General features: G+C 49.2%; 8 protein-coding genes across 8 annotated transcripts; 2 read left to right on the plus strand and 6 right to left on the minus strand.

Moving 5' to 3' along the window:
* Window positions 1-509: 509 nt before the first annotated feature.
* Window positions 510-866, minus strand: N7447_002285 (uncharacterized protein; the record flags this gene model as incomplete). Its single annotated transcript, XM_057226560.1, has 1 exon — window positions 510-866. One exon carries the CDS (start codon window positions 864-866, stop codon window positions 510-512), a length of 357 nt encoding a protein of 118 aa, XP_057090576.1.
* A 154-nt stretch (window positions 867-1,020) lies between these two features.
* On the minus strand, window positions 1,021-4,783 carry N7447_002286 (regulator of nonsense transcripts 2; the record flags this gene model as incomplete). Its single annotated transcript, XM_057226561.1, has 4 exons — window positions 1,021-1,326; window positions 1,378-4,613; window positions 4,667-4,702; window positions 4,765-4,783. The coding sequence occupies 4 exons, from the start codon at window positions 4,781-4,783 to the stop codon at window positions 1,021-1,023; spliced, it is 3,597 nt and encodes a 1,198-aa protein (XP_057090577.1).
* A 448-nt stretch (window positions 4,784-5,231) lies between these two features.
* Window positions 5,232-5,522, minus strand: N7447_002287 (uncharacterized protein; the record flags this gene model as incomplete). The annotated part of the gene is made up of 1 exon (XM_057226562.1): window positions 5,232-5,522. The coding sequence occupies one exon, from the start codon at window positions 5,520-5,522 to the stop codon at window positions 5,232-5,234; it is 291 nt and encodes a 96-aa protein (XP_057090578.1).
* A 1,222-nt stretch (window positions 5,523-6,744) lies between these two features.
* fhdA (putative transcription factor Tos4) lies at window positions 6,745-8,360 on the minus strand (the record flags this gene model as incomplete). The annotated part of the gene is made up of 2 exons (XM_057226563.1): window positions 6,745-6,771; window positions 6,837-8,360. 2 exons carry the CDS (start codon window positions 8,358-8,360, stop codon window positions 6,745-6,747), a joined length of 1,551 nt encoding a protein of 516 aa, XP_057090579.1.
* Window positions 8,361-11,744: 3,384 nt separating this feature from the next.
* On the minus strand, window positions 11,745-13,100 carry sun1 (SUN family protein UTH1; the record flags this gene model as incomplete). Its single annotated transcript, XM_057226564.1, has 2 exons — window positions 11,745-11,789; window positions 11,844-13,100. 2 exons carry the CDS (start codon window positions 13,098-13,100, stop codon window positions 11,745-11,747), a joined length of 1,302 nt encoding a protein of 433 aa, XP_057090580.1.
* Window positions 13,101-13,391: 291 nt separating this feature from the next.
* On the minus strand, window positions 13,392-13,653 carry N7447_002290 (uncharacterized protein; the record flags this gene model as incomplete). Its single annotated transcript, XM_057226565.1, is given in 2 exon segments — window positions 13,392-13,580; window positions 13,591-13,653. 2 exon segments carry the CDS (start codon window positions 13,651-13,653, stop codon window positions 13,392-13,394), a joined length of 252 nt encoding a protein of 83 aa, XP_057090581.1.
* Window positions 13,654-16,487: 2,834 nt separating this feature from the next.
* On the plus strand, window positions 16,488-17,739 carry N7447_002291 (uncharacterized protein; the record flags this gene model as incomplete). Its single annotated transcript, XM_057226566.1, has 2 exons — window positions 16,488-16,559; window positions 16,618-17,739. 2 exons carry the CDS (start codon window positions 16,488-16,490, stop codon window positions 17,737-17,739), a joined length of 1,194 nt encoding a protein of 397 aa, XP_057090582.1.
* A 371-nt stretch (window positions 17,740-18,110) lies between these two features.
* Window positions 18,111-19,293, plus strand: N7447_002292 (electron transfer flavoprotein subunit alpha/FixB family protein; the record flags this gene model as incomplete). Its single annotated transcript, XM_057226567.1, has 3 exons — window positions 18,111-18,416; window positions 18,488-18,656; window positions 18,716-19,293. The coding sequence occupies 3 exons, from the start codon at window positions 18,111-18,113 to the stop codon at window positions 19,291-19,293; spliced, it is 1,053 nt and encodes a 350-aa protein (XP_057090583.1).
* Window positions 19,294-19,316: the final 23 nt, after the last annotated feature.

Consider the following 19,316-nt stretch of genomic DNA (forward strand, 5'->3'; position numbering starts at 1 on the left):
CTCCAACAGACCAAGCTCGCCTTCGACTGTTTATAACGAATCAAATAAACCGTCGTCACTTTAGAACATGGATTGTCTCTTCCATATATGACACGTCAGTTATATTGTGAATTCTAATAATACATATAGGTTCTTTCTTGTGGCTATGGCCTTCGGCATCTTGAGTATTGCCTCCTGTCTGTGCTGCAAGGATGTCGATTCAAAGATGACCAACAAGGTGCGTGTTATTCTTTCGATTCAGGGGTCAACGTGGGTACCAATGTGCCTCTTTCTTTAGATCGAGGTATACCTTGAGAACGAAGATTCCTCGGACCGAAACAGGTATCATTAGACTGTTTGAGAGGTAAGAGGCAATTAACCCCTTTACCGAAAACAATTTGTTTCTATCTCATTTTCTTGTGCAAAGAAAGCCAGTTACATTAATTACTACCGCTAAACAATAGAGATCGGCTGAGAGATACATCCATAGCATAAAATTCGTAATTGTGCCTTCCATTCTAATTGATTCTCTAATTCTCCGAGCCATTGACCCCCATCACCCCTAAATCGAATAGTGTACGATCTCCACAAGAGGGCAGCAAAGTGGCAATGTCTTTCGCCATAGTAAGTGATGATTGGCGACCATATCGGGATTCGGGATTCCGTATGCGGGGATGAAGAATATCAAGCTCTCCACTCAGCTCAGGAACTCGCCAGTCGGGATGGGAAAGTGATAAAAGAAGGATCCCGGGCAGCAACAGGAGTGCATCCATTTCGATGGCATTCGCGACGGGGTAGATTCCATTAGCGAGAACGGATTCCTGCTCATACTTATACGGCATTTGCATACTCGCGTTGTGTGCGACGTATACCATAGATAAGCTCATTGGGTTGAACCAAGAGTTTTTCACACTAGGCAGTGCAGAGACGGAAGGATTGTTCCATGGTTGGATGGCAATCTTCCACGAGGGAAAGGCGCTGGCTGCTGTGTCAAGTGAAGATATGGAATGTGGACCTTGGTCCAGAGAGTAGCAGCATTCATTACCAATTGACGTCGCTGAGCTGGAGCTTGCGGGAACGGAAGGCGGACCGGTTCGCGCCGGCTTTGTCCGTTCGCTGGCCAGTGGGGGTGCGCTTTTCCTGGGTTGCTGCTTTGGGATATCTCAGTTGGAAGTTCTTCCGGCTAATCAGGGGGTATTGCTCACTCTCGGTGGGTTCGGGTTCGGTCGACGCCTCGTAGTTCAGGACTAGGTTCTTGATACGCTGCTGTTCCTCCCGGTCAGCTTGTTGCTGGCTCCGCATGGCAATAGCAAAGGTCGAGTCCGACGGGAGATCGATAGTGCGGGTCTAGATATGTTTAGCAATCTGTAAGATATTGCGGATGTGGATGAAAAGCACTACCTGTTGCTTGTTTCCTTTCTTTGTCATCAGGGAGAAAGCCATTGTCTTGGGCGCAACTGGCACTGCCGGGACTGGCTCAGGGCTGGAATCGCTGGGCATGTTTTCGCGGGGGCGCTTCATGGGAAGAGGGATATCAAAGACGGTCTTGCGTTCGAACCGTCGCGAGTCCATGCTCTCGGCCATCATCTTCTCGAATTCACGATCAAATTCGGCCTCTGTTACTGGGTCTCGCTCCTCTTCCTGTCTGGTGACAATGATTTGTTCGTCCTCAGACTCGCTATCGCTATCGTCATTTGCCTCCGGATTGGGTCCAGATGCCTTCGACGGGTTACACGGGTTAATTGGGCGTACTTCATGCAGATGAGATGGGGGACCTACTTCGGCCTCGTCGCTGGATTCCTGGTCTTCGTCTATTTCGGGAATAGCATCCTCCTCGAGGTCCTCATCAGAAGAGCTGCTCTCAGCATCTTCTTCATCGGCCTCAACAGGTCTCTCGGAATCCTGAACGTTGTAGTTCAGGGCAACAGCTTCGCTGAAAATCCGGGTCGCTTCTTCGCCATCAGTAGCAAGCTTCCACTGCGGGCGGATAGAGTGGTACGTGTCCTGGACAAGGAAGTCGACATCCATGGGCAGCGGATCCTTGGTAAATAAGTAGTACTGGAAGAAGGCAAGGAAGAAATCCAGCTTTTTCTTGGCAGATCCACGGTCGAAACAGTGGCCACAGGTATCAAGAAGAGTGCATGCCAAGCGCAACCGGAAGTAGTCGTCTGGCAAGTCCAGCTGACTGATCTTTCCAGGGGCCGGGGTACCACCTTCATGGCCAAATGTGATAATTCGGTACAATGTATCGAAGATCACGGGGGAATCGATCATCTTGTAGTTGTAGAGCTCACCTAGATACTTGATTTCTGCAATACGCTTCTGATTAAACTTGAAGTCGTTCTGTTCGAGTCCAAGCGTGATCTGCTCCAGGACGTTGTCTACGATACCAATCACGAAATCCTGGTGGTACCGGTACAAAGCACTGACAAGAATTGCCAGAAGGTGAATGCTGCCATATTTCACCTTGACCGGTTTGCTGAATACACGTTCAAGAATCTCGACGACCTCTCGCTCCTCCCAGTGAAGTTTGCGGATGGATTTCAGGATCTTGGTGTAATTCCGCTTGTTCATATCCAGGTAGATCAGCCGGCGGATATACAGCTCCATGGGCGTACGTTCCTTCTGCTGGATTGCTGGGCGTGGTGGGGGGTCAACATAGTAGATGGCATTTTCGATGACCATCCGCTCCTGCTGGGCGAGATGCTGCACGGTCTTTTTCCGACTCAAGGTCTCGAGGAAAGAGGCCATCCGGGGTGATGAGTCGGGGTTGCGCAGAAGGTAACGGCCGCAGTTCTCCAGCAAATGGCCGATAATTTCAATGTTCATGCGCGAAAATTCGTCAAGCGAAACCTTGAAACAGTGGAAGATGATATGCTCGGGAACGACACCAAACTTGGTCAGTTCAGCTAGATAGCGAACATTGCTCATGCGTACTTGGCCGAGGAATTCCTTGGACTTGCGTCGCTGCAGACTTCGGAACTCCTCATCGAGGTACGTGGTCAGTCCCTGTGGAATATCTGGAAGGTACTGTCCAAGCGTCGCCACCAAGCGAGAATACAAAGGCAAAAGATCAATACGACCCTTAGGGATGTCCGAGACAGCTTTGACCAGCCTATTTCGTGATGCTTTAGAGTTGACCCAGCAGAAATCGAGAGCAAACTGGTCAACTTGATCTTTCGTTTGCAACTCGGGAAGCTTGGAAAGAAGGGAGTCTACCTGTGCACCCACAGTCTTGCTGGCAATGGCAGTTGACTGGTCATCAGCCTCCGCGGTGGACTTTTCGTCCGAAGGCTCGGCAGAGTCGGCGATTTCGCCATCTGGTCTCTTTTTACCAGACTCCTCGCCTTCGACTTTCTTCTTTTTACCATCCTCGAGCAAGACCGCAGGCACCTTGCCTTTCAGATCGACCAGGTTCTCGTAGAAGCGTCTTTCCTCTTCGTCTTCCCAAATCCCAGCGCCTTCGCCTTGGCCTCGTAGGTAGTCCGTGGTCTTCACAAGGCCAATGCCACCACTAGCAGAAGCATCGGTAGGTTCTTTCTCGGCTAGGTCGGGCATTTCGGTTCCCAAAGCCTCGCACAGCACCTGAGTATTGGCTACGAGCTTCTCCAGAACCTTAGACTGCTTCTCGAAATTAGCCTGGCGGTCCTCGAAGATCTCACCACTCTTCACGTATGCCTCAGCATTACGGCGGTTTTGCTGTGCCAGCGCTCTCTGGTCTCGAACCACGTGGGCCTTGACATCTTCAAGATACCGGTTCAGGATATTTCTAAATCGCTGCTGAATTTTCTCTGGGGTTAGGGGCAAATCACTCTCCGAGTTGGCATCCCCATTGGCCTCCGTAGTCTGCGCGTCTGCGCCAGAAACCGTAGTAGCGCCATCCGCCTCAACTGTTTTCCTGCCGTCTTCAACAAGCTTCGAGCCGACGATATCCCAGCTGAAACTCTTCACAAACAAGACTGCAAGAGGTAGGTTCGTATGATCACGGTCATGGCCGAGCAATTCCTTCAGAACCTCCAATGGGAACGGGTCGGCCTGTTTGTCCTGGTCTTTCGCGCCCGCAGCGGGAGTCTTAGCTTTCAACGGGGCATCGGACGGCTTGCTCCCAATGCCAACTGCTCCTTCCTTGCCCTTGGCACCCAGTTCCTCGGGTCGCTCGACGTCATCAAGAGTCTTCAGCACATTAACCAGCCAAAGCTCCGTAACAACGCGGAGAAGAACGCGGTGTCGAGACAGCCGGTCTTTCTCTTCGCGTTCGCGGATCTCCTGGCTGAGCGCCTTGAGCTGCGCTTTATCCGGTGTGCTCAGTCCGCGGCCGAGCAGCCAGCCGATCTGCCGTGTAAATTCCCAGGGTCCGAAACGTTGATGTAGCGCACTCACGACCTCTACTCCAGCGGCAATTTCTCCAGGGGATTTGAGCTTGCAGAGGCCTTCGTAGCAGGCGGAAATGATCTCGGAAAGGTACTTGTGGAGCGAGAGGGTGCGGATATCAGCGAGGAAAGTAGAAAGGGCGGAGGCACTAATGCCAGTTCGTAGACGTTTGATGAAGGCGGTGTTCTTCTTGAGCGCCGAGTCAAGGGACTTGCTAGTGGAGAATACATCTGGTTGCAAGTCGTTAGGACCTCGAAGGTGGGCTATAATGACATTTCGTCATAAAGGGAGTCAGATGGGATTTTACCAGATTCACCTGCCCAGGCTCGCTCGTTTAGGTCGCGAAGCTCCCCTGCAATAAGAAAAGGACAAACGTCAGTTAAGGTCTCCAAGGTGAGGTGCGATAGACCGTACTTTTACGTTGGCGATCCATGGCTGTGTGTCACACAGGCTCAATCGTGGGGTCCTTTCTGAATGTCCGAGAGGAAAGCGCATAAGTGACGTGAATGCCACATTGGGGGAAAAGAAAAGATGAGAGAATACAAAGCTCAAAGCTTTGAAGGAGATGCAGGTCTAAAGGTCCAAATGGTCCAAGGCGGAGCGGAGGTGAAGGCGGACTTTTATTTGCTTATCCATTTATCCACCCGACTTGTGCGATAACTTCACTTTGTACTTCACTTGATTACTTTTATCCCAACGCTTCGTTATATTCTTTCAATCTCAATTTCAATTTCACCCTATGTGATGCTCAATTTAATAGCTTATGATTCATTATCCCTAAACCCTCTCCCCTAACTCCCCACTTCCTATGGTCCCACCATGTGGTATAACCCTGCACCAAAGGACGATCATTGCAGCACTAAATGCTGTTTCGAACCATTCTAATCCCCACTATGCGCATGCGCCTCTGTGAAGCCCATCTCCTTTCCCTTTTCCGACCTGTGCCATCGTTCTTGCAGCTCGTGCTTGCGGTCCTCGTTACTCCAGCTATGTTTGCGATCAAAATTCGGCTTCCACGACTTCTCTAGAGATTTGCCCTCTCGGTTGAGACCCGATGGTCCGGTGGTATCGGTTGAATAATTGGGGTTCTGGGCAAAGGGCAGAGTGACGGTGTGTTCTTTGCCGGTATTCGAGAATTGGCCATGGCTATCATTTTGGTTGTTTGATGCCATTTTGAGTGATGTGGGTGGATAGAGGGTAAGACCGAGAGTGGGACGTAAGATACTCTGAAGCCACCGATTTGGAGCTAGCTTATGATGGTATAGAAAAAGATATTGGGGGTGCTCAATGTTGTGTTCACAGCTCTACTTGTCCTTTTATACCTCTTCGGCGCGGGGTATTCAAAGTCTAGATATGCGGTGTGGCAATGAGTGAGATTGATTCTAGTGGGGTTTGCAGAGATGATATATGTTAAGAGAACCTCTCACAGGGCAAGGCGTAAGCAAGTATTCCTGTATTTGGGTGGAGGTAGATATGACGTGTAGGTGGCGAAGACATCAGGCTATCTACAGGAGTAGAACAACGGATATGGTACAGGTACAAAGGAGCATCATCGATATCTTCCTACATAATGACGGTATACCTAGCATTGTAGAGTTTGTCAAGGGTTCTGTTTGTGCATGAACGTGATATTAAGACAGCAATGGCACAAACCCTGCAGCGAGCATCTGCTGTATCACCTTGGATCCAGGCGGGTCGAATGATTTATGACTAAATGATTTGCTATATGGCGTGACTGGGTGTAACGCAGCATCCTTTTGATTTTGTTCTTGCTAGCTGGCAAGGCATAACAACCAATAACTCCATTGCATCCCATACATTATCAAGGTAACAAATAATTCGAGCTGATATATTGAAATTGACAAGCTAGCATACAAGTCGTGAGTGCGTTCAACCATTGGAAAGCAGACTGACAAAAATGGCGAAACCAACGAGGCAAAAGCAGATGTAGGATACATAGTCCGCGAAGGGCGCGTGACTTGGACAGGGTTAGTAGACTAAGAGTCAAGCGAAGTATCTCTCCAAAGAGACACGCGCAACACAGGAGAGCCGGCATCAGAATAACTGATCTCTAGGGCAAACAAAACGACCAATGATGGCCAAAGGAAACATGACGCGTTGGAAACTAAAGACCAACTTCGATGTATCCAAGCGCTTTTTGGAAACCAAGAAATCATACACGTCGATAACGGAACGAGAAAATAAAACAAAGCAGAAACAAAGCAAAAAAAAAAAAACAAGGATGTGGATAATAAGTAAACTAAAACAGGGTATGCCTCGCGCCACGCTATGCGGGTCTCCCTAACAGCCAGGGAGACAAAGAATCACTGGAAATATGTACTGAGAAAGTCCATCCGACGGCGGAAAGACAAAGGAACTTATTCGGTCAATGATTCATTTGGGCTTGCGCCAGAAGTATTGCTGGAAAGAAGTTAGTGGGGGTTCGGGTACATCAATATATGTATAGGGGACATGGAGGTGCTAACCTTGTGCTGCTTCCGACAGTTGCGCAGGCCAGGCTTCCGAAGATCATCCACCACAGCAGATCGGCGCATCGCATCGTCATCCTCATCAGGAACGTAGTAATATTCACTCTCAAGTGGCTTGCCAGCGGCATCCTTGCCTTCGCGGGCAACTCTGCCAATAAACTTGGTCGATTCGAGAATGTTGCGGATATCAGACCTCGAAAGGCTGGTTGGATACTCGTGACCAGACTTCCAGTAAGCGGGAGGGAGGTTGTTCAAGATAGTTGAGAAAGGTGTGGAGGAGAGTCGGGAGAAAGCGAGTTGATTGGCAGCGTGGTTGCGGACTCTCTCGGACCGTTCGTCGGTGTACTGGGGCTTGGCCTCTGGGGTCTCTAATTCCTTGTCCTCGTGGACGGTGGCTGGCTGTCTAGGGGAACGGGTAGGCTGGAGGGGTTGGGCTGGCAGCAGGCTGCGAGGAGAACGAGCAGTGTGGATGGGGGAATCGCCCGCCCGGAAAGAAGCCATACGAGGAAGAAGGTTCTCTCCGAATGGTCCAAAGGAGTGGATGATAGGATCATTCTCTTCGTCATTGTCGGAGAACTCTTCAGATCTACTCAGGTCGCTCAACTCGCTTGCCCGTGAGGTGTGATTCAACATAGCAGTAGCACGACGGGCACTCTGAGACATCACTCCAGTGACGGTGTTGTGACGCTTCAATGGAGAGGGCTCATCCTCGAATACGACTACTGCAGCACGAGAACGAGAAGGTGTGAAAATGGGCGACGATGGGGGGATGGCATGCTGAGCAACAGGCGAAGGAGAGACCGGCGATGCCAGACGCTGGCGATCAAGGAGCGGGCTTTCCTGCAGCTCTCGTCGGGATTGGCGTCGCTGGGTTGGCGTTGCTTCGTCACTGGTCTGTTCCGAGTCGGTAGAGGGGCAGTCCCTTCGTTCGTTGCGAGGCCATTGAACCAGAACGCGAGCCTCGTGGACATCTATCATGATATCTGCATCTTTGATGTCCGAGGTGAATGTCTTGCCCTTGGCCAGATCATATTTCCTCCCTTGGCAGTGAATCTTTATCCCATTCCATCCCATGCACACGATTTCAACCCTATCCCGATCGAACGGGTTTGGGGCTGGCTTGTATGTAGCCTTGACATGAACACGAGAAATCATCCGACTAGCAGCAAGCTGGTGATGGCATGAGACACTGGATCTTCCCATCAGAATGGGCTCCCCATTCTCCAACAGCATTATGGCAGGCACGGCAGACAAGGGAGCGCGTTCGATGGCGGCAGAGAAGGACCGTGACAGGGCGGGTCGGGAGGCAGCGACGCCAGGAGGAGGCGAAGAGGACATAATATGAGTCGACGAGGTCGGCACCGGGGTTGGATACGTCGAGATATCTGGTTCGCGTGCTACACGCTTTTGAGGCCGAGGAAGGGAGGGCGACGAGCTCGGCTCAAAGGCAGGCAGTAGAGCTGCAGGACGTTTCATGCCCAAGATAGAGCCAACTCGGCTTTTCAACGGAGAGGACTCCATAGTGAAAAAAAAAGGTGGGATGAAGTCGAACGAGCTCTTCTACTCACGAAAAAAAAAAACCTTAGTCGAGGTCGAGGACCCGCGTCTCCGCGTGTTATAGGAACACAGAGAAGAAGCTCGAGAATTTTGAAAGAAGAGAAAGACTTCAAGGCCTCCCCTAGAGAAAAGGGTGTGGTGGGATGAAAGAAATTGGTCAAGGAGTAAGGAGGAGAAGCATTGAAGAAAAAGGTCGAAAGGTGTGTGGTGGTGGAATGCCCTGGGGCGGAGGCGTCTTGTCCACCCTGCGCGGAAATGCACGCTTACAGCCCGAGACGCGTTCGATAGGCGCCAACCACACTCCACTGCAGATTCGCGATTTCAATTGCTAACTCTAGGTATTGTACAACTAGCAAATTGTAAATTGAGAGATAAAAACGTGAAAAGGCGCGAATTAGAGGTTTGTTTCCTCTTAATTCGTGCTGTTAAGGTCTATACACTGCGGCGCGTCCGCGTCTCAAAACACGTGACCCCACGCGAGACAGTAAATCGGGTTTAAGGATGTGTCAGGACTGGTATTGACTTCAACATTCGTCTTATTTAACCGGTAACCCCTTGGATGACTTCAAAAAAATGAGTGCAACATATCTTCTATCTTATATTATCGACCTAGTCAAGTCTCAGAAGCCAAGGGTGAAATTTAAGTAGGTTTCCCCAAACTGATACCTAGCTAGTACTCTAGTTCCTAGTACGAAGCTATATGTAGTACTAGGGTATACAGTAAATTCCCAGCAGAAAATGCAAACCCCTAACCCCCCTTACCCCCACTTACTGTCAATTTGATCACCGGTCACCTCGTCGCGTCTCCCAGCCATTTGCCCTACCACCTTGATACCTTCATTTTGACTCCTTGGTCAAATATGTTTTCTCTCCAAGGACACATGAGCTAAATTCCTGACCAATAACATCTGAAAAAATGAAAATGACAAAACGCCCTGGTTTTTTTGCACTAGATCTTTTGTTGACAACTGGTGGGGCCTCGGGTAGTTTGGTTTTTGCTATGTTTTCTAGCATAGCTAACCTCACCGGTCTTCACCAGGGCTGGAAAACTCCAAAGAATCTTCTTGGGTAATTTAATGGAGCAACTGATTTCATATTTTCATTCAGTTGTGAAATTATGCCTCTCGTAAAGTGCCCTTGCCTAATATATAAATCTAACGCATATGGTCTAACGGTTATATAAAACGGTACAATGTGAAAATTATATTAAACCATAATGAGATGTAATACAAAAAACCCGACGTAATTGAGCAATGACCATTTCCTACTCAAGCTCCATAGTGTATTTTGCTTATCGAATTAACCTGCCGGCCCCCTTCCCTCCCCGACCTGCAGGAATGTTCAATGATTGCTTTTGTATTTATTTCTTGGTCCAGCTCTACATTCTAATCGACCATTTCATTTCAAGACACTCGCTTTTGCCTTGTTTTTGACCACAAAACCGCTTAGTAACCTCAATTCAGCTTTCAAGACGTAGTTTCTTTGGACTCCAGTACCATTCCACATCCGACCAGCCTTTCGGTCTTTTCCCTTCAGAGCCCCCGAGATCAACCTATGAATCCTGGTATATGGATATATAGTTGAGATGATATCCCTTCGGTCTCAAACCCCCTGCCGACACCAACCATGGCGAAAAATGGACATGACCGTTGTGAGCGGTGGGCGTAACCCAGCCATCGCCAGAAATGGCACACCACCAGCAAACCTCTTCACAATTATCGCCTCCGATATCAATTAGTCCTAAAGCTTGGCTGTCAGGCTTTTCAGATTAGACCTCTTCTGTAGTATAGCCCATATGAAGCTAGTGGTCGGCAGAACGACCAAGCAACTCCACCCACCCGTCAAGTCCGACCAGGTGGGTGTAGATGCCTGTTTGCATGAAGGACAACGATTTCACGCATGTCATCAGAAAAGTACGCATTTGGATCTAAACCTGTATGTATATCAATGATATGGCATAGTTTTAAGCCGGAACCTTTACCTCATCGGCTATTATAGGTGCTGTAGGTCTACGGAAAGCCCTGAAGAGGTTTAAGTGTCACGATCTATTAGGGCTTCGCCCCTATATATATAAGCACGTGATCCACGTGAATCACGAATTTTATATAGACAAATTCCTTTCAAGCAAGCCGCGATATACCTGTTGAAATAGAATGTTTCTGTTGCCAATAGAGGTATAACCAATGACGCAACCATGCATGCTATAGTTACCGGGTAGGGTTATGCATCTGGCGTTTCATGTACGCGATGTGTCACATACAAGCGCTTGCCGCTACACTAATAATTAGCTGTCCCTCACTTTGTGGGGAATTTTTGGCAGCTCAAATGGATACCTTGGTTGGTATATGTCACACATTGCCACTCGCAGGTTATACAACATGTGCCTTCGATAGAGGACCCCTGCATCGATTGCCAATGGACTAAGTAATTAGCTCGCTTTGACACGTACTCCCCAGGTTACATGTTGTACATAGGAAAGTCGCTTTCACAAAATATGCCTCGTACCGCTTTCTTTCTGCTGTCTACCTAGCCATCAAACCGAAACTGGAGAGGAAATACCTTGAAAAATGACATTCAAAAAGAATATCTGGACCACTGATAAGACTACCAAAAGGATACCACAAAGCCGCATAAGCGGCCATCTAGTCTTGTACTTTATCATGGGAGAAAATATGAAAGAAAGCTGCAGGATATCATTCGAAAGATGAAGAAGATAGCTTTATCAAGACAGACAGTGCATAGCTGGTGGACTAGATCACTTCTGGTTGGATGTTAGGCCAAGTCAAGAGTGGCCAGCCGATTACCGACTGTTACAGAACCAGCTGTGTGCCATAAGTTCCCCTGTTGAGCCAACCCGTACACTAGAACCTTTCACTTCAAGCGAAGCACAGGACAAAGCAAGTAACCAAGAGTCCAAAGAAAAATATGGGGTAGGAAGATCCAGTCACCAGGACGAAGATGAAGGGAAGGGAACGAGGGATAGATTTGAAATCAAGAACTGATTGGTACTTGAAGATAAAGAAGGTAAATCTAGCCGTCAAATAAAAAAGAAATCGCTCCCATCAGTGTCTGACCAGGGGATAAAATATGGTCATAAGAAATAAAACAAAAAGGATGCAACGAGGATTGGATTTCGGGCCCAGTCACACATGAAACAAAATAGAACTTAAGATACACAGAAAAGAATAATGATCCTTCGAATAAGAAGCCGTGAATATAGACAGATGCACACAGGGGAGTGGGATGAAAGCGGGAGCTCTGCTCGCCCTAGTGTAATTCGAGCATGGGAAGCTCATCGAGTTTCGCTTGGCAGTGTGAGGACCGCCGACCAAAAAGCAGTGGCGACGTTTAGTCGTAGAAGACGTAGTAGGCCTTGCCGGAGGTGACACCGACCTAGGGAAATATGTTAGTATAATTTGCAAACGGAGAGTGGGACGAAAAACTTACTGTGCAGCCGCTGTTACCGCTGATGGGACCCTTGGAGTCGTAGAACTTGCCATCCTCGTAACGGCACTCATCGCTGAGGTTGTCACCCTCAAGCTTAACGTTGAAGTCGAGGGGCTCGGTGGTGGTCGGGGTGTTAGGGAAGATGGACAGGAACTTTCCATTCTTGGTGTAACCGACACCAAGGTTGATGGGAGCCCAGTTACCGATGGGCTCGCTGCCATCACCCCACTGGCAACCCTTCTCGGTGGACACACCCTTGGGGTTGACGTAGTACTGGGCGGAGGTGACCTTGCCCTCCCAGAAGAAGTAGTCGTCACCATTGGGGCATGTCAGGTCGTGAACGGTACCAGGGGAGGCGGCGAGAGGAACGGTCTCAGACTCGGTACCGGGGTAATCGGTACGGCACACGGCAACTTCGTGGGTCATCTTGTTCTTGACGTGAACACCGCCGACACCAGGGATGCAAAGCTGCTTGTGCTTCTTGTTGGTGAGATAGAGCTTGTTATCGGCCTTGCACTCGAGACCACCAACGGACTGGCCGGTAGATCCCTGCATGGTAGGCCACTGGGACTTTTGGTATCCAGGGGGGCAAGCGTAGGAGCACATGGCACCGTGATGGCACTCATCACCAGTAACAGCGGTCACAATATCGCTGATCAGGTCATCGAAGATAGTAACATACTGGATACCGGAGAAACCACCCAGACCAAGGTAGTCAAGGGCAATAGCACCGTAATCTGAAGGGAAGTCACCACAGTCAATCTCTCCTTCGGGGAAGTCGGCGGTCAGGCCCTTGGCACCGGAGCTCGAGCTGGACGAAGAGCTTTTAGTAGGAGCAGCGGCTTTGGTGGTGGTGGTAGTAGGCTCGGCTGTGCTGGTCGAGCTGGGGGGGTTGATAACAGCTGAGGTCTCTTGGAGGATGGCAGGGGCAACGGTAGCGGTTGTTGTTGGGGCGGACGTGGAAGTCGAGGTGGGCTTGGCGGTGGTTGTGCTGCTAGTTGGGCAAGCAGCAGCAACGGCAGAGTCCAGCCACTCAAGCTCGTGGTTTGCGAGACCTTCACAGGCCTCCTCAATGGTGATAGACTGAGGGCCGTTGGCCTTGGAAGGATCCAGTACAACAAAGTCATACACAACTGGGCCGGGGACGGAAACGATCTCGGTCTCAGTAGCGCGCTTGTGGGCGTGAGCGTGGCCGTGGCCGTGAGCGGTGGCGAGGCCAGCCGTCGCCAATGCGGCAACGGTGTTTTGGAACTTCATTGTAGTGGTGGGAATCTGCTAAACACGATGTATTAGTTGCGTTCAAATCCATGTATGGTTCTTTTCGTCGAATAGTTCTCCCTCGTGTGTAAAGCAGCTTGGGCACGATCGAGTGTCTGCCACAAGTCGCGTCTGTTGTGTTGCACAATTGTCTATACACTTCCCCGACACATAGCAATCCAGACCCAATCGCGACTTGCTATTGCAATATGTAGAGATAAACGGGATATAGCACATACATCAAGGGTATTCGCGTTTGTCGTAGAGAATCGAGTAAAAAGACGGCTGTTTTCAAAAGAATGTGGAGAGAACGAATCTCTCTGGTGTGGGAAAACTTCGAGAAAGGACTGTTGCGAAGACTGGGGAAGAAGAACTCAAGGAGAGACAAAAAGGAGGGGGGGGCGATTCATCCCATTTCCCAATATCGTTAGCGTGATAGTCACGGGAAAAGGGGCAGGTACGGGATACGGCTTTGAGATACTTGTCTTACACTGCCTACCTCTTGGTAGTGGACCCCTGGACAGAGTCTGGATGCTACCCGTTTGCTTGGCATATCCAATATCATATTTCTAAAGGTTCATATTTACATTAGCGCCCAGCCTACCTTCTATGCTGTCCAACTACATCCATGGGTGAGGCAGTTCCTTTTTTGTTTTTCTTTTGTTTACTTTTTTCCCTTGGCGAAACGAGAGTAGAAACTGCCAGGGGGAGCCAATCAACACGAACCCTTGTTTGGGCCCCAGAATTCAGGTACACCAATCAGATATTCACATGGCTTGCCGAAATTCCCTGCGTATCCATGGGTACCCAGTGGAATTTTTATGGATATTCTAACCTTCCAAAATACGGAGTCCACGATATTCCAAGGTTCTTTGTTTCTTTGCAATTTATTAAAATACGCTATTGAAGTTACTTCCCCCTAACAATTCTTATACTCCGTAGTAAAAGGCCTCTTAACTATTGACATCCTATAACAAGGGGCAAGGGGAACCCCCTGACAACATGACCGATCGACTCGGTCCCCGCCCAGCTTTTCCAAGACTTGCAGTACGGTGTAGCCAGCAAGGGGATTTCCCTGCTTCTAGACCGGGTTTTCTACTTTAACTGGACTCAAATTCGGTAGGGAATTTGATAATATACCGAATCGAACCTGTTCATGGCGCAAATGAAATTAAATATCAGCCCACGTATGTTGTATTCTTTAATTACTGCACGAATTCCCCAACTAGTCAGGAGGTACGGAGTACATAGACACGTTGCACTCCTAGGCTTCGAGCTATAATCACCAGTGATGACGACTCCGCGCTTTAAATTTCTAAATTCACGCACTTCTCCATAATCTCCATACTCTCTAGTAGCCGTGAGTTGCTCCGCCCATCCACTTTTTTGATAATCGGCCAGTGGAATAATGATAGGCGAGCTAGAGGCCGACGGACTCGTCGATCCACAGCAATCTTAATCCTACCTGGACGGCACGGCCTTGTCCGCGTCATAGCACCCTCTAGCAGGCCTCCTAAATTACACTAAAATTACTAAATGTATTATTGTAACAATAATGTGTGGAAAAATGAATCGTCCCACACCATGGCCCACGTTCTCTTCGTTCTCTACGTTCTCCATACAACAGCCGAGGCGGCCTTTTGATGGAGATATGCTTTTGTCTTAAGGTACAATGCTACTCAGACCACAATTGCTACATTTATATTCAAAGCAAACAGTCAAAACCAACAACGCATGAAATCTACCTTCACGGGTGCGAATATTCAGCTCCACACCCCTCCGATCGTTCCGATTCTTTCAACCTTGTTTAACCTGGTGCCTGTGGCAACGATTGTAACATCTGGCGACTCAACTCCTTTTCCTCTAGGTTGTACTTGGTGCTTTAAAGTAGATTCAGGTATAGCTTAATAAGACTTACGTTGTAGTTATATCATAGGCCTACGTAATCCCTTGGGATATGTATTGTACGGAGGACATTATATGTAACGGATATTGCGACATATATCATGCTCTGTGCTGCTAACATTCAAGCATTTTGGTTATATATTAAAGCCGGAGAGCATCCACAGTTCGGCTTCTCGGGGACCACCGTTCGTATCATGTGAATTAATTTTAATTTCGCATAGGTTCCGTTTTCCGATTTTATCACGGCTTACTCCTGTGTCTCGGGGCGTGCGACATGCACTCTCTCATGCTCAGTCACCTCAACCATCACCATTATAAAACCCAAAATAGATGGCAATTTCAAATGGGGTATATCCCATGGAAATAGTTTATAATCCTTATCAACATATATTACAACAATGGTCTGATCTACACGGAGATCCAACCCATTTGTCTATAAATAGTTACCCAAGCCGTGCTGGACTTGGCACCTATAAGGTGGCGATCAATTTTTGAGAGATTCCATTTTCTGGAGAAGCGAGGGAGTACGTTGTATTCCATGGTGCATATTTTTAGATAATATGAAACAGCCTAAAATTATGGTGACATTCGAGCTTATTCTAGCCGCATAGTATCTCGTAACGCACCCGAACACGTTCATCAGCCGCTTCGGAGTTACCCTTCGATACTATAAAAGCTACCGAAAGGGAACCAACCTAATGATTCAGATTCAGAGACACCCTGGGATCCCATGACCTCTTTCAAAATGTGAACTGCAGCTGGAGAGCCTCCTTCTCGCTCTAGATTTTTAGCCGTCCACGGGTATGGATACGATGTATAAACCGCCGCTATCTGGTTTCACATGTCGCTACTCTCCCTCACCATTAGCCCCATATATGATTAGATTCGCTCCCCATACGAAGTACTGGTTTCATGACAGTAAGGTCGGATCGGAAAACCACGAGTTCTCAGAGTACTTGGGAAAATGTAGTAGATGCTGCAGATTAGTAGGTCTTTATCATTCACATCAACATGGAATGGGTGATGAGCTCAAGTCGGCGTAGTACATCGGCGGACTCCGGTTCATTTTTGCTATCGTTTCATCGCGAGGTCGCCTTTTTTTTGGTTTCTTGGACATGAATTTTTTTTTTACGAACCCTTCGCTATGAAAAATCCGAACAAGCCAATAAGGTTAACTTGGTCCTCGATTTATATTCCGATCGAGATTCGCACTTGAAATGTACAACATAGGTGCGAAGCTGTTTATCTAGCAACGCGTTTCACCAACGTAGTGATGAAACATGTTTTGAGAGACTTAATTTTTGAGTCCATCAAATCCCATGCAAATAGCCCTTCCAAGATAAGAGATACAGGCCTCAGGCAACAACTGGGGTCCAGAACTGCCAAGCACGGATGAACTGCCACCGCCTTCCAATTTTTTTTTGAGTCCCGATATGATTGCAAAAAAATTGGAGATGTTCATCGAGTGTACAACTTACTAAAATGGGCTCCTCTACTACTCAACTCACCTCCAAGGTGACCTCAGGCTCACCTTACCAGCTTGATAAGCCCCAGGTTAGTATCGATGACTCCCAAGATTCAATTTCGCAAAGTACTTATCTTCCTCAATCAGGCCCTCAAAGCGTCCACCGCGCTGTTGAAGCACATCAAGTCTACCCAGCAGGAACAGGAGAAGACCAACACCAAGAAGACCCTGATTGGCGACGATGACTCCGACGACGAGGCTAGCGCGACCAAGAACGAAGCCATCTGGCTCGTTCTCACCACCAAGCAGCATGTGGTCGACAAGAACCGCCTGAAGCCCGGCAAAATCAGCATCCCTCATTCTCTCAACACATCCCCCTCCCTCAGCATCTGTCTGATCACTGCCGACCCCCAGCGTGGCGTTAAAGATATCATTGCCGACCCATCCTTCCCTCAGGGCCTTTCATCCCGCATCGAGAAGGTCATTGGTTTCTCTAAACTTAAGGCCCGCTACCAGAGCTTCGAGAGTCGTCGCCAATTGTTCGCTGAGCACGATGTCTTCCTGGCCGATGACCGTATCGCCATGCGTCTGGTGCAGACTCTCGGAAAGATCTTCTACAAGTCTAGCAAGCGCCCGATTCCCATCCGTATCGCCGAAATCGAGAAGGTTGATGGTAAGCGGGTCAAGAAGGATGCCAAGGTGCCCAACTCTACCGCCAAGGAAGAGAAGCACGCCTCTTTCGCCTCTCCTCTCATTGTCGCCAAGGAGATCGAGCGTACCCTGAACTGCGCCTCTGTGCAGCTCGCACCCTCCACCACCGCTGCCGTCCGGGTCGGCTCGTCCAAGTTCACACCCGAGCAGCTGTCTGAAAATATTGCCGCAGTTGTTAACGGTCTGACCGAGAAGTTCGTCGCAAAGGGCTGGAGAAACATCAAGGCTCTTCACATCAAGGGTGCCAACACCATGGCCCTGCCCATTTGGCTCGCTGATGAGTTGTGGGTGGAGGATGCCAATGTGCTGGAAGCTGCCCCCGAGACCGAAGCTATCAAGGATTCCAAGAAGCGCAAGTCCGCTGAAGACGGCAAGCTGCTTGAGGAGAACAAGACCAAGAAGACCAAGCCCGCAGAAGATGAGGAGGAGGCTGCAGCCCAGATTGCGCGGAAAGAGAAGCTCCAGAAGCTCAAGGCTCAGGCTCTCGAGGATGGCGACACAAGCAAGCCAGTCGCAACGAAGACTGGTGGCAAGAAGAAGAGAAAGTCGACTTCATGATTGTTATAGCTCTTAATGTTTTCTGCATGTAAAGGTATTTCTGGCGTACAAAATATCACGTGTCTATTGTCCCGACAATCTATATTGTGCCTGTAATTGAAATCAATTTAACAGTAGTCGAACTAAAGCATCGAGATACAACATAATAGAGTAATATATCAAGTCCTTTCTATCGCCGTTGCATGCGTCATTTCGAAGAATGAACAGGCTATATGATCACCGCATTAACCGAGTCCGACCTCGGGGAGACAGTCTTGGCATCCCGACGATAGCCACCCAAAGTCACATCACCGTGAATCGCCGAGCTTCAATCTTGCTCTTTTCCCCACGCCTGGAAGAACATCGCCAAATAATTCCACCAAGTTGTCATTATGATTCCGATCGCTAGGCACTCTGTCCTGCGGGCTGCCCGCTCTCAGCTCCAACCCACCCGGAAGCTCAGCCAGCCCGCCTCTTCGGCGCTCGCCCGCCTTCTCTCGACCCTCGCCATTCTCGAGCAGCGCAATGGCAAGTTGGAATCTTCGTCTTTGTCTGCAATTGCGGCCGCACAGAAGCTCGGTGGCTCAGTAACGGGCTTCATTGCTGGCTCCGGTGTCAAGGGTACCTCGGCCGCCGAGGCTGCTAAGATCAAGGGTGTTGAGAAGGTGCTGGCCGTGGATAATGACGCATACGAGAAGGTATATATCTCATAATCCCCCGAAATCAATTTCTATAGAAGGAACTAACAATTGGATTTCTTGTACAATAGGGCCTTCCCGAAAACTATGCCCCTCTTCTTGTCGAGAACATTAAGAAGGGCGAATTCACCCACATCGTTGCAGGCCACACTGCCTTCGGAAAGAGCCTGCTACCCCGCGTGGCTGCTCTCTTGGATGTCCAGCAAATTTCAGACATCACCGGAATTGAGAGCGAGGACAGTATGTGAAAAGCCGAGAAAGAAGTTTAACATGTGATCCAGCCACTGACCATAATCCAGCTTTCGTCCGCCCCATCTACGCTGGAAATGCCATTCTGACCGTCCAGTCAACCGACAACGTCAAGGTGATCACAGTGCGAGGCACAGCCTTCCAGGATGTCGAGACCGAGGGCGGATCCGCTGAGATCATCGATGGAGCGGACCCCAACGTCCCCGCGATGACTGAGTGGGTGTCCGAGGAACTGGCCAAGTCAGAGCGCCCGGAACTCTCTACAGCCACCCGTGTCGTGTCTGGCGGTCGTGGCTTGAAGTCCAAGGAGGAGTTTGACCGCGTCATGCTTCCGCTGGCGGATGCCCTCGGCGCTGCTATTGGTGCCTCGCGTGCTGCTGTTGACAGTGGCTTCGCCGATAACAGTCTGCAGGTTGGTCAGACTGGTAAAAACGTTGCTCCTCAGCTTTACCTCTGTGCCGGTATCTCTGGTGCTATCCAGCACTTGGCTGGTATGAAGGACAGCAAGGTCATTGCTGCTATCAACAAGGATCCCGAGGCCCCCATATTCCAGGTTGCTGATGTTGGCCTCGTCGGTGACCTGTTTGACAAGGTGCCCGAGTTGACCGAGAAGGTCAAGAACGCCTAATTCGGTCGCACGAATACTTTCTC

The sequence above is a fragment of the Penicillium robsamsonii genome, assembly GCF_028829455.1.
Source record: "Penicillium robsamsonii strain IBT 29466 chromosome Unknown utg000001l_segment0_segment0, whole genome shotgun sequence".
NCBI classification, from domain to species: Eukaryota; Fungi; Ascomycota; class Eurotiomycetes; order Eurotiales; family Aspergillaceae; genus Penicillium; species Penicillium robsamsonii.